Source organism: Megascapheus bottae, chromosome X (assembly GCF_031878675.1).
Source record: "Megascapheus bottae isolate mThoBot1 chromosome X, mThoBot2.hap1, whole genome shotgun sequence".
NCBI classification, from domain to species: domain Eukaryota; kingdom Metazoa; phylum Chordata; class Mammalia; order Rodentia; family Geomyidae; genus Megascapheus; species Megascapheus bottae.
This window is the reverse complement of record NC_143547.1, coordinates 45,331,894-45,345,859: the sequence shown is the minus strand read 5'-3', so window position 1 is coordinate 45,345,859 and position 13,966 is coordinate 45,331,894. Positions and strand designations below refer to the sequence as shown.

The window sequence follows — 13,966 nt, the reverse complement described above, 5'->3', positions numbered from 1 at the left end:
TGTGTTGGTATTGGAATGTGAAGTTAGGGTAAGTGTCTCATACTCTGACTTCAGATTTTTTCCCCTCAACGGCTACTGATTTACCATTTGAGCCACAACTTCACTTCTGTCTCTTTAAGGGTCAACTGGATTTAAGAGTCTCACCAAGTTTCATACCCAAGGGCTAGCTGTGAACCATGATTTTCAGATGTCAGCTTCCTGAGTAGCTAGGATTTTATAAGAATGAGCCACCAGTGTCCAGTCCAGCTGTTTTGTTATAAAGGATATGATTTTTAAATGGCTTTTTCTGACATGGAGCAAGAATATTCATTTTTATGTTTATATATACTAATTTATCTGATATATATTACTTATCAAGTAAGCTACATTTTAATAATCATACTATTGTATAAATATTCTAATAGAAACTTCTCATCACCTTGTTCTGTGGTAATAAAATATAGGACAAACTGGTTTGAAAAATTGTCGTTATTCCATTAATAACGCATGACATATTGATAGTGCCAATAATGTTACTTTTTGTAATTTAATGAATCATTATTCACTTATAAACAAGATATAGCTCATGTTTTAACATAGATGCAGACTATATATTTCATTTCCAGTACATTTCCCACAAGGCTGCTTACCCATCATCTGTATTTTTTTGGACTATCGATGAAGGTAAGTTCTTAGATTGATCTTTCAAAGCAGATAAGGTTTTGTCCAAGAGATGTTTATATTCCTCTTCAACAATTGTATAACCCTCGTTTACTATCTCCATCTAAATGGGAAAGTTAGAGAAAATGAGAGTTGATTCCTTTGTATACATCTGTTTTTTTTCCAATCCTATGTGATGTGATTCATAGAAAGAATATTTAATAATAACATAGGCAAGCACAGCAAAAGGCACTGGAAATTTTCCTGACACTGAATGTACATTTTATACCCATTGACCACCATCATCTTTGATTTTAGACTCTTACAGCTTCTTCCTTCTTCTCCTCTGGAATATAGAAATACTCTCGGGCATATTTTGATGTTGATGGTCCATATATGGATTGTAATGATCTGCAAAGAGATTCAAAGTTCCATGTTATCTTAATGCAGCAATCATCGGGAAACTGTATTATGTGGAACCTACATGCTAATCATCCTTTGTCAGAATTGTTTTCGTTAGACCAATATTTTAGAATCTTGACATCAAAGTGTAAAGAAGATCCAGAATATTTAAATAACAGGTAGACTAGAAGAAGCTATAAAACTCCCAGGAGTTTAAATTTTTTGAATATAAGCAGGTCTTGGAGGTAGGGGGAGAGGAAGTGGGAGATAAACATAGGAAGGGGTAACAATGTTTAAGAAGAATTATGTACACATTACCTGATGAATGTAACTGTAACCATTCTGTACATCATTCCAACAAATCTATAGATATAGATATAGATATATGTATGGGCTGGGAGTTTGGCCTAGTGAAGGAGTGCTTGCCTAGCATGCACAAAGACCTGGGTTCGGTTCCTTGGTACCACATACATAGAAAAAAACCTGGAAATGGTGCTGTGGCTCAAGTGGTAAATCTCTAGCTTTGAGAAAGCCCAAGTACAGTGCTCAGGCCCTGAGTTCAAGCCCCAGGACTGGCATATATATATATATATATATATATATATATATATATATATATGCAAGTGCATTCAAACAAGAGCCATCTGGCTCTGGTGTCAATGTCTATCCAGACTTCACTATTAGCTTTATCATGGATTGAGTATATGAGTTTGGATAATGTAGTTAATCTTATCCTCCATCTGTGAAATGAGTACATTATTAAATTTTGTCTAGTAAGAACTTCTGAATTAAATGAAATAGTCCATGCAAGGTAGTAAACACAGTTACTATTAAGTACTCAATAAACAATCGTTATTTTTTCCATGTTAGTTCTAAGTTGCTTAATCAAGTTAGTAGAATCTATCCAATAACAGAGAAGTTTGTATCTAAAGTACAACTAAATGGTGTATCACTGAAAAAATGTTTTTTTGTTGTTGTTGTTGTTCCTGTACTGGGGCTTCAAATCGGAGCCCCAATCTCTTCCTTAGCTTTTTCACTCAAGGCTGGTGTTCCATCAGTTGAACCACAGCTCCACTTTTAGCTTTTTGTTCACTGATTGGAGATAAGAATATCAAATATTTTACTGCCAGTGCTAGCTCCTCACTGTGATGGATCAGACCTAAGCCTCTTGAGTAACTAGGCTTACAGTTATGAGCCCTAGCTCACTATTACATACTATTTTTTGCCAGTCCTGGGCTTGACCGTCCTTGGACTTTCTCAAGGCTAGAACTCTACCTACCACTTGAGCCTCAGCACCACTTCCAGCTTTTTTCTATGTATGTGATACCGAGGAATCGAACCTAGGTCTTCATGCATTTTAGGCAAGCACTCTACTTCTAAGCCAAATTCCCGGCCCCTTATATACTATTTTTAAGGACATGCACAAAAAGCCTATGACTTTAAAGTTATAGAAGGGCAGTAAAATTGGATCTAAGCATATTAGAAATCACACATGTTAGGTACATAAAGTCATATAGGATGAGACTAAATGAAAGGATATCTAAGATGGAAACATTTATTTTGTGTGATTGTTGTTCTTAATGTACTATGTTATCTTCTCTTTTTTTGCCCTTTGGTTATTCTCATATTGTTGCAGTATCTGACTTTGTTATCTGGTATATTGTACATACGTTTATTTGTTTATTTGAAATAGGAAAGGGAAGGGTGGAAACAAGCTGATTGGGAGGGGTGGAGGAGGGAAATAGGAGCAAAAACATGAGAAAGGATATCAATGTGTGAAAAGTAATGCACTACAATCTGGTGAATGTAACTGTAACCCTCTATACATTACCCTGGCAATAAAAAATAAACTAAATTAAAAATTAAAAAAATCACAGGTGAAATAGTTTAGTTCTCTCTCCTCAGACTAATCCCTTGCATAGAGAACATCTATGGGAAGAGCTCCATGGCTCCTTATGATGCAGTTAAAGAATACATTCCAGTTTATTTCAGAATAATCCCAGGGAAGATGTAAGATGGAAACCAGAGGACTGGAGGCATAACTCAACTGGTAGAGTACCTGCCTACTAAGCACATAGCTGAATTCAACTCCAGTGCAGCCAAAAAATTAAAAGGGATCTAGGGACTGAGAGGGTATCACACTTGTAAATTATATGCTTTGTATATGTAAGCAATAAATAAACCAAATAAAAATGCCATATTTAATAAATAATAATCTTATTTTTGAATGTAGCATCCACTTCCATTTGGCCCTTTAAGAACTTACTGAAAGCCTTAAAATTCCTGGTAGGCGGTAGGCCTATATGAGCTCTCAATGGCAGCCCTAGAAGTTAAGATGTTAACTATCTCGACAAAAGCCAGTAAGTACCAAAAGCCAGCAAGTACAGTACTCCTATCATAACCACACCATAATAAATTAGTCTGTGATCATTTAAAAGTAGAAAACCAATATACAGTGAGCTGATGATACGCTTTGACTATCTTAGTACATATAATTTTTATTCTTACATGTACAATTAATACATGATGACTAAATATTCTAACCCCCCAAATAAGAGTGAGACCTGGGAATAAAGAGAAGATCTGAGTACCCAGGAAACTTTTGGAATCAAGGAACGTAGGTTCCATGTTGTTCTTTATTTTAATAATGAGTACACATCTAGCTTTTTCCTAGCAGAGGATCATAATAGCTCAAAAGCTATGAGCGTATTGCTGTAAAAGATGAGGCTAAGAGAAATGAACTCCAGGATAGGGAAATAAGAGTTGTAGTTGTTGTTTTTATTGTGAATTATTTATTGTGAATTCATTTCTTTTTTTGATTTATTTATTTATTTTTATTTTTTATTGTAATTAATAAAAGGGTTACATGATATTTGCCAGATAGAAGGTGCATTGATTCACATATATTGATACCCTTTCACATGTCTTGGTCCCCATTACCCTCCCCTCCACCCCCACCCCCCGTCTTGGTTTTCTCCCCTTCCCTATCCAATTTCAAATAACCAAATACAAATAATCAGATAACAAAGTGAGATACTGTAGCAATATGAGATAACCAAGGGACAGTAAAAGAGATGAGAGATAACATAGTACATTAAGGACAACAGTCATTCATTATATGGCTTTTGTTTCAATATCCTGGAGGTCTTTTCAATTAGCTTCATACTATATGGCCTTATGTATCAAGGTTTTACTCTATTGCAGATCTCTGCTAGTAGAGCCCAAGGTTTCTACTGGTTATGACAAATGAGGGAAACCATTGAGCCTAAGTTCCTTTGAGTCTGGCTTACTTCACTTAGTATGATTTTTTCTAAGACTTTCCATTTCCTAACAAATTGGGCGATGTCGTTTTTTCTGACAGCAGCATAGAATTCCATTGTGTACAAATACCACAACTTGTTGATCCACTCATCAACTGAGGGACATCTAGGTTGGTTCCATATTTTTGCTATGGTGAATAATGCTGCAATGAACATTGTTGTGCTAGTGGATTTAGTATGCCCTGTGAATTCATTTCTTTACTCCTTTTTCCCTCCTTACATTTTATCCTCTGTGGCTGCTATATCTGACTTTGGCACCTGTTATATTTTGTACTCATTTATTTGATTATTTAAATCAGGGAAGGGAAGGGGAAAACAAGATGATAAGACAAAGAACAAAGGATGAACAAGTGTAGCAGTGATATTCACATGAATACGCTGGAAATGAACTTTACAACTTGGGAGAGGGTGGGGCAGGGAATTTGGGAAATAAAATGGAAAGTGGTAACAGTGTTCAAGAAATAATGTACTCACTACCTTATGAATGTAACTGTATCCCCTCTATACACCACCCTGATAATAAAATATAAATTAGAAAACTTTTGGAGTCAATAAATTCACCTTTTCTTGTTAGTGTTCTCTGTGCGTTTTCCATTAATCAAACTCATGATAAAATGTAGAATCTGAAAAAAACAAAGTCTATTTTATTTAGGACATCACACTCAATAATTGAGGAAGCCAACAAGTAGAAAAAATTAGAATTCACCAAGTACAATTAAAACAAAAATACTTTCTTTTGGCTGTCACAGAACGTAACATTGTAGTCACTTTCTGTTTAAACCAAAACTTCCATGGAAAAGCAACAATTTAAGAAAAAGTACCCTTTAAAAGACAAATAATAACCTGGGTTAAGAGAGTCTGCTGTTCACAATACTTCTTTCTTAGGTTTGACATTTCAAGCCAAAGGGTGGCATATTCCCTGCAACATAAACAGATTCCTCAAATTAAGCAAGATAAAAATATTCCTGCAGAATTCTGAAGATTAACCTAGTAATTTACCAACCTTTCTCAGTTAATAATTTTCCAAATATTATTTCATGAAGATTTTACCCCTGCTATCCTCCTAGAATATATCAGTCTTATCATTTATGATTCAATCTCTTTCAGTTAATTAGTCCACACAGAAAACACAGTAATATTTTTTACAGTTGAACCTATCACAGTGCACAGGTCAGGCTCTCTCTCCAACCAACACATTAATATCTACAAAGATAATTATGATGATCATGATGAAATAGTTGTACAGAAAGGTTACAATTCCATAAGTCAAGTTATGAGCATAATGCTCCATGATCAGTGTCACCCCTTCCCACGTTAATTTATTTTGGCCTGCCTTGTGGCTTGAACTGAAGGCTTAGGCACTGTTCCTGAGCTTCATTTACTCAAGGCTAGCACTCTACTACTTGAGCTATCCAGCACTACTTTTGGCTTTTTCTGAGTAATTCATTGGGTTTAAGTCTCACAGACTTCCTTGCCTGGGCTGGATTTGAACTGCAGTCCTGAGATCTTAGTCTCCTGAGTAGCTAGGTTTATGGGCCTTAGCTACTGACATGCAACTCCATGTCAATATTTCTGGAAGCACAGATTCCTTTAATATTCTAGATTTCAGAAAGTGAGAATCATTGCAATTTAAGATAATACTAATATAAATTTCTTACTAGCAATCACAGGGGTAGAAAAACAGCTTCATAGAACGCTGAAACAACAGATAAATCTCTAGAATAATGGATTTACATAATAAGAATATATCTGTATTTCCATTAAACAATATGATCAGGGACAGATGGTATGAAATGAAGAAAGGATAGCTGTCTGATATATAATTTTAAATGTGATTTAAAATATCCAAATTCCACAAAGGGAAAAATATATTATATATTTGGCAAGAAGGACCCTCCAGAGGCTATGTTGTTCATTATTTCCCAATAGTTTTTGGTCTGATTTACCTATAAAACCAGCCAAAATTTGCTGGAACTATATCAACCCACATGATACATACGTATTTTATGGTTACCATTCAACAACAGGCTGCTATCCAAAAGCAATATGGTCAATGTCAATGAATTATTTTCAATGTTGATGTAAAAGCAAGAAAACAATCTGTCCCAATCCCTATCTCTTTACTTTTTTACTGATTGTAAAAGGTTTAATTCAATTATTACCAAAGCTACAATCCTGAAATGAATGTTCTTCATTGAAAGATTTTTAGAGCCATTCACACTTAATTAGAATACTGATAAATATTTGGTGGAACATATTAACACACGTTTCCTCTAAATGGATCATAATATTTTCCATATTATCGTGAAATATTTTAACCTTTTATTATTTGCCTTTGAATACTATTGCCTAAATGAAAGGCCTTAATTTAGAGAAACAGTGTGTTTACATATACATTCTGATGCTTTATAATGTATTAAAAATGATTTAGTTAATACACCAAACTAAAAAATGGGCCAAAAATGAGAAAATAAGACAGGAATGTAAGTCAGAATACTTAAACATAAATATTGAACATCTTGGTTGTTTTTCTGCTGAATTTGAAATGGAAACTGTTATCTCCCATGTTATTCACACCTGCATGGTTATCTTGGATGTTGATTATTTTACTTCTGATTAATGTAGTGGTCTGTTAGTCAGCCAGAGTTATGTGATCTGAGTCATTGGAACATTCACAACAATTCAAACATTAAGGCATTTGATTCAGTGCTGTGGTTTTACTTAAAAGAAACCTCACTAAAATACCATGGAAAATAAGAGGTCAGTTTTTCAACTCAGAAGCAATAAGCCTGAAAATCTTGGAAACAAGCATTGGAAATCTTGATCAATACTCACTTTTCCAGTTCTGCCAGCCTGGAATCCACATTGCCTTGCTTGGCTTTTAGGCTTTGTGTTTCCGTCATCATTTTCTGTACCTCATCACAGTAGATTCTGACATCTTCGATTTTTAATGGCCCCTGAAATGGAAACAGAATACATAAAGCTGGTTAGAAATTTCACAAACCATCAACTCTCCATTATGGATTATAATGGAAGGAAAAACAGGTGTGATTAATCTAAAACAGAATAAAAATTCTATAAATATACCTCTAGAATAGCACTAAACAAATTATGCCTTGTATCATAGTTCTTACATACACTGTGATCCTTCCTGCTATATTGAAAATGTCTGGAAGGTTAGAAATATCTTCTCTGGCTATCCTTTTTTTCTGATTGCCAGAACACCTTACACATCACAGACCTCTAATAATATTTATTAAGTTCATTATCATATAATTTTGAGCAAAATTTTCACATTATGAACTGTATAGTTGGGCATTCAGAAGCTCAGAGAATAGTAAGTTCTAGGTCAGATGGAGAGACATAGCAGAATTTTGGCTTCAATAGAAGAAAATGTGGTTGTGTCAGAGTTTCTGTTCAGAAAACATTAAATATATTTATATAATACATATTCAGAAAATAATCTACTGGAAAATATACACTCACACCCACACTCTCCCCACACAAATACAGAAACCAGGAGCTATAATACGACAGTCTGTATATGTGACTTTGAGATACATAGAAAATATATTAACTTAGAAATGTACCTGAATAGATACATATCATTCTCTTTAGACTAGAACTCTGGCCCTTATCCAAGTCCTTCCTATTTAGAGCAGTGTTGAGGAGGGACTTTTATCTATGGATAATCCACAGTTTGGTTAATTTCTGAGAAATAATTCAAAGTAGACTGTTGAATTTCCTCTCCTCCTTCTCCTTCTCCTTCTCCTTTTCCTCCTCCTCCTCCTCCTCCTCCTCCTCCTCCTCCTCCTCCTCCTCCTCCTCCTTCTTCTTCTTCTTCTTCTTTTTCTTCTTCTTCATTTAGAGCTTCACCTGTGAGGTTCGCGCTAAACATGCACAGGTGAAGTACCTCTGAAGAATGCCTTGCTCTGAAAATAATCCTATGAGGCATTGTATAAAGATGTCATCTGCTGGAAGTTTGCTGCGTTTCCTGTGCAATCATGTTTACAATGATGACTTATGGTGATCAAAGTATGTCCTGCAGAGATGGCCTCCAGAAAGAACTATACCAAGAAGTGAGGAGGTCCTGGCAGAGTAAAGTAAGGAACAGAAAAACTCCTGATTTATGCAGCTGACACTTACAAAAAATGCCAGACATATGTCCTCTGGTTGGGGGACAAGTGCAGAGTGGTAAGAAAGGGACCGAGTGGTAAGAAAGGGGAAAACAGTACATTGGTAGTATTTAAATTCTGTTAAGTCAGTGACAAAGCTAAGCCATTGTACCTAGCAATTTGATGAAGTGTATCTTCCTTTGTTCACCTAGATCCTGGCTCTTAGCTGGAGGACGTTTCCTCAGGATGCCACTGCTGGGGTATGAAGAACGTAACGGTCCACTCCCAAAGAACCAGGCTGCCAGGTAAAATGAGGCTGTGGACAAGTTCCTATGTCAAAGACAGCACAGCTTATGCTTTTCTGGGACAATGTAAAGCAAAATTTTGATTTTTAGCTAATAAAAGCAAAACAGGGATATGCTAAGCAAACTTTTCTGATTATCAACTTTGACACTCAAAGCATCCCCAAACATTGGGGATTCCTGACAGACATCAACCGAACAACATTATATAGATGTCCTACTTAAGTCTACTGGGATATGAGAACATTGTTTTATATAAACATGTTCCGTGCTAGGGTTCTACTATTTAGTGCCAAATAATGTCTACAATAACAATTTTGTAATTATTTCAACAACTGGTAACTAGACACACTTTCAACCACTAGACAGAGTGGTTCTATATGCTTGTAAGATACATTGACACTACATTTAACAATTTCTTGAAAGGCTCATTCATTCTGTTTGGCAGTGGTGGCTCAGACCTGTAATCCTAGCTATCTAGGAAGTTGAGATATAAGGATTGTGCTTCAAAGCCAGGCCTGACAGGAAAGTCCATGAGACTCTTTTTTTAAATAATTTTTTATTGTAATTAATAAAAGGGTTACATGATATTTGCCAGATAGAAGGTGCATTAATTCACATATATTGATACCCTTTCACATGTCTTGGTACCCATCACCCTCTCCCCTACCCACTACCCACCTCCCGTCTTGGTTTTCCCCCCTTCCCTATCATATTTCAAATAACCAAATACAAATAAATTCAATATATCAGATAACAAAGTGAGATACTGTAACAATATGAGATACCCAAGAGACAGCAAAGGAGATGAAAGATAACATAGTACATTAGGGACAACAATCATTCATTATATGGCTTTTGTTTCAGTATCGTGGAGGTCCTTTCAATTAGGTTCATACTATATGGCCTTATATATCAAGGTTTTGCTCTATTGCAGATCTCTGCTAGTAGAGCCCAAGGTTTCTACTGATTATGACAAATGAGGGAAACCATTGAGCCTAAGTTCCTTTGAGTCTGGCTTACTTCACTTAATATGATTTTTTCTAAGTCTTTCCTTTTCCTAACAAATGGGTCGATGTCATTTTTTCTGACAGCAGCAGAGAATTCCATTGTGTACAAATACCACAACTTGTTGATCCACTCATCAACTGAGGGACATCTAGGTTGGTTCCATATCTTTGCTATGGTAAATAGTGCTGCAATGAACATTGTTGTGCTAGTGGATTTAGTATGCCCTAGATTTTGGATGATTGGGTAAATGCCAAGTAGTGGAATTGCTGGGTCATAGGGGAGTTCTATGTTTAGCCTTTTGAGGCACTGCCATACTGCCTTCCATAGTGGTTGAACGAGTTTGCACTCCCACCAACAGTGTAGTAGTGATCCCTCCTGGTCACATCCCCTCCAGCATCTGTTATTATTCGTTTTCCTGATCCTGGCCATTCTAATTGGAGTGAGGTGGATCTTAGAATTGTTTTGATTTGCATTTCTTTTATGACCAGAGATGTTGAGCATTTCTTTATGTGTCCATGAGACTCTTATCTCGAATAAATTACTGAAAATTCTGCCATTGGAGCTGTAGTTCAAGTGGTAGAGTACTAGCCTTCACAAAATAATCTCAGGAACAGTGTTCAGGCCCTAAGTTCAAGCCCCAGGACTGACACACAGAACCTTTCGTTCATTCAGACTCTCACAGTATAGGTACAATAAAAGATTTTATTTGAACATTTAGTGTAGCTAAGAGAAGTAATAAAAATAAAGCTCTTAAGAAAATAAAACCTCGTATCACATCATCAATTATTCTAAATTGAAGCTTTACATCATGCCACTTCTGTAACTAGTTTTTTAGAAGCAAATAACTATAAAATCCATGTGCCTGAAGTTGAAACTTAAAATTTTTGAAAAGAACTTTCAATGTGTTTTTTTTTCCTGCTGCAAAGGGGTCTGAGGAATGAACTGATCCATCAAACATCCCTTATGTAATTAACTGATCCAAAGAGAAGTTTAGCTATTTAAACATAAAATGATGACTATCTACCAAAAGCAGTATGTAATAAATGGCAAATGAGTAGCACAGATATCAAATTTCATCAGGATTCAAAAGAGGGAGCAATTACATTTGCAGTGAAGCAGATGTCTCTTTTGATTTTATGATAATGAAAAAATTGCCTGTCATCTGTTTAGCCAATAACCTGGTCATTTCTATAGATGGAAAGTATCATTTCCCAAATATTCATTAAACAAATGGACTTGAAAACTATCAAGTCAACACAACAGTTAGAAAAAGCATTTGAAGGTTATGTTTTCTTCCATACAAAATAAAAACAAATGTACAACATCAGTTTTCATATACCAAGATTATCACTTGCAGTAACCAATGAGATATAAGATCCAATGATATCTATATAAAAGTTTTTGACTCGGGGCCGGGAGTTTGGCCTAGTGGTTAAAGTGCTTGCCTAGCATGCATGAAGACCCGGGTTCGATTCCTCGGTACCACATACATAGACAAAAAGCTGGAAGTGGTGCTGAGGCTCAAGTGGTAGAGCTCTAGCCTTGAGAAAGTCCAAGGACAGTGCTCAGGCCCTGAGCCCAAGCCCAAGACTGGCAAAAAAAAAGTTTTTGACTCACAATAAACATTGCTCAGCTCATATGCTTATATCACTCTAAATAAGACTAAGAAGATAGAGTGCCTCAGTAGACTCAGAGACATCAGTATGACTTTTCTATGAGATTGGATACTGAAACACCAGAGTTTAGCGTTGTTTTTCATTCTCCTACCACCCACAGTGGAAAAGGTCTTTGCAAGGTCACAACTAAAGGAAGGTCATGTTGCTTTGGCTGTATGAAAATAGTATACTGTGTACTGAATTTGGTATATCGCAATGGTCCATTAGTCTTCAGATTACTCATATTTTTTAAAACAAAAAAGATTTTGTTTGTGTAGGTAACATGTATAAATATTTACTCTTCTGGAATTTAAACTGATAAACTGATAAAATCCTACTTTCTTTACAAGTTACAATTATATGTGCCTTACATATTAACATGAGACAATCAGACATCATGCATCCTTGAGACTATTTCAGTGTACTCATGTGAGAATAAAGAATTGGGAAATTACAAAAAATACCCCAGTGTTATTAAAATAAGTTTGATCTCATAGATCTCTCATAATTGTTTCAAGACACCTAGAGGGTCAAAAATCATGCATTGTGCCATGCACTGGTGATTCAGACTTTTTGGGAGGCTGACATTCCTAGGATTACATCTGAAAGCTAGTCCAAGCAGAAAAGTTTCCAATTCCAAAATAAACGACGAAAAGCTAGAGCCTGAATTCAAACCTCAGCACCACAAAAACATCATTTGTTGAGAACCACTATTCTAAGTGATATTCCAAATAGTTCTGAATTTGCTTTTGGCCCAGAAATTTCAATATATAATACAGTCATCATTTGAACATCACCTCCATATTACACATAAACATATAGGGACATCTCATAAGTGAAAAACTGTGTCACTGTTTATATTCTGTCTGGGGATAAATTTATTTCATAAGAGAGCTAGCAAAATACATCATAAATGAGTGTAAAGTAGGTATATTCTAATAACTGAGCTCTTGCACTTAGAGAAATAAGAATATATTTACAGACAGGGAAGTTTGGCTGATACTCAAAAATACTATGGAAAATGGTCCAACACCTACCTTGCGCTTAATGTTTTTCAGAAGGCTTGCTCCTCCTTTTTGGAATAGAGGGTGTTGAAATTCAATGCTTAATTTTTCCTCACTAGACTTTTCGTTCTCCCCTGGAAGCACCTTTCGGAAACCATCTAATAGGAACATCAAATACCAAAATGAAAACAAAGGTTACCAATAACATTTGACAAGAAGGTTGAAAATGATCAGGATCACAATATTCAAAATATCTTTTTTTCCATATATTTTTATTGTAATTAATAGAAGCGTTACATTACATTCGCCAGATGGAAGGTGCATTACTTCACATATATTGATACGCTTTCTCATGTCTTGGTCCCCATTTCCCTCCCCCCCACTCCTACCCTTACCTTGTTTTTGCCCCTTTCCTATCCAATTTCAAATAACCAAATACGCATATATCCAATATATCAGATAACAAAGTGAAATACTGTAACAATATGAGATAACCAAGGGACAGCAAAAGAGATGAGAGATAACATAGTACATTAAGGACAACAATCACTCATTATATGGCTTTTGTTTCTATATCCTAGAGGTCTTTTCATTTCGTGTCATACTGTATGGCCTTATGTATCTAGGTTTTGCTCTATTGCAAATCTCTGTTAGAACAGTCCAAGGTTTCTACTGATTATGACAAATGAGGGAAACCATTGAGCCTATGTTCCTTAGAGTCTGGCTTACTTCACTTAATATGATTTTTTTTTAAGTCTTTCCATTTTCTTACAAATGGGGAAATGTCATTCTTTCTGACAGCAGCATAGAATTCCATTGTGTATAAATACCACATCTTGTTGATCCACTCATCAACTGAGGGACATCTGGGTTGGTTCCATATATTTGCTATGGTAAACAGTGCTGGAATGAACATCATTGTGCTAGTGGATTTAGTATGTCCTTGTTTCTGGACAGTTGGGTAAATGCCAAGTAGTGGAATTGCTGGGTCATAGGGGAGCTCTATGTTTAGTCTTTTGAGGAACTACTGCTTTCCATAGTGGTTCAATGAGTTTGCACTCCCACCAATAGTGTAGTAGTGATCCCTCCTGGCCACATCCCCTCCAGCATCTGTTGATATTAGTTTTCTTGATCCTGGCCACTGTAACTGGAGTGAGGTGGAATCTTAGAATTGTTTTGATTTGCATTTCTTTTATAACCAGAGATGTCAAGCATTTCTTCATGTGTCTATAGGCCATTCTTATTTCTTCATCAGAGAAGATTCTCTTTAAGTCTTTGGCCTATCTTTTGATGGGATGGTTGTTTCTTTGGAGATTAGTTTTGGAGTGATTCAATTTTTTGAGTTGTTATATTTATTTTAGATATGAGGCTTTTGTCTGTTGTATGGTTGGTGAAGATCTTCTCCCATTCTGTAGGCTTTCTAATTAATTTACTAGCTATGTCCTTTGCCATACAGAAGCTCTGCACTTTAATGCAGTCCCACTTATCCAGCCTTTTTCTGATTTGTTATGTTTCTTG

General features: G+C 35.7%; 1 protein-coding gene across 1 annotated transcript in view; it reads right to left on the bottom strand.

The window, feature by feature from the left end:
- The window catches only part of LOC150040979 (heat shock factor protein 3-like), a 60,379-nt gene that overhangs the window by 22,907 nt on the left and 23,506 nt on the right, over positions 1-13,966 (bottom strand). Inside the window, exons 3-8 of the mRNA XM_090325945.1 lie at positions 12,482-12,606; positions 7,197-7,318; positions 5,205-5,280; positions 4,923-4,984; positions 966-1,050; positions 630-763 (exon numbers count right to left, since the gene is read on the bottom strand). Of these exons, the coding sequence (XP_090182071.1) occupies positions 630-763; positions 966-1,050; positions 4,923-4,984; positions 5,205-5,280; positions 7,197-7,318; positions 12,482-12,606 (604 nt within the window). The remainder of the gene's footprint in view (positions 1-629; positions 764-965; positions 1,051-4,922; positions 4,985-5,204; positions 5,281-7,196; positions 7,319-12,481; positions 12,607-13,966) is intronic.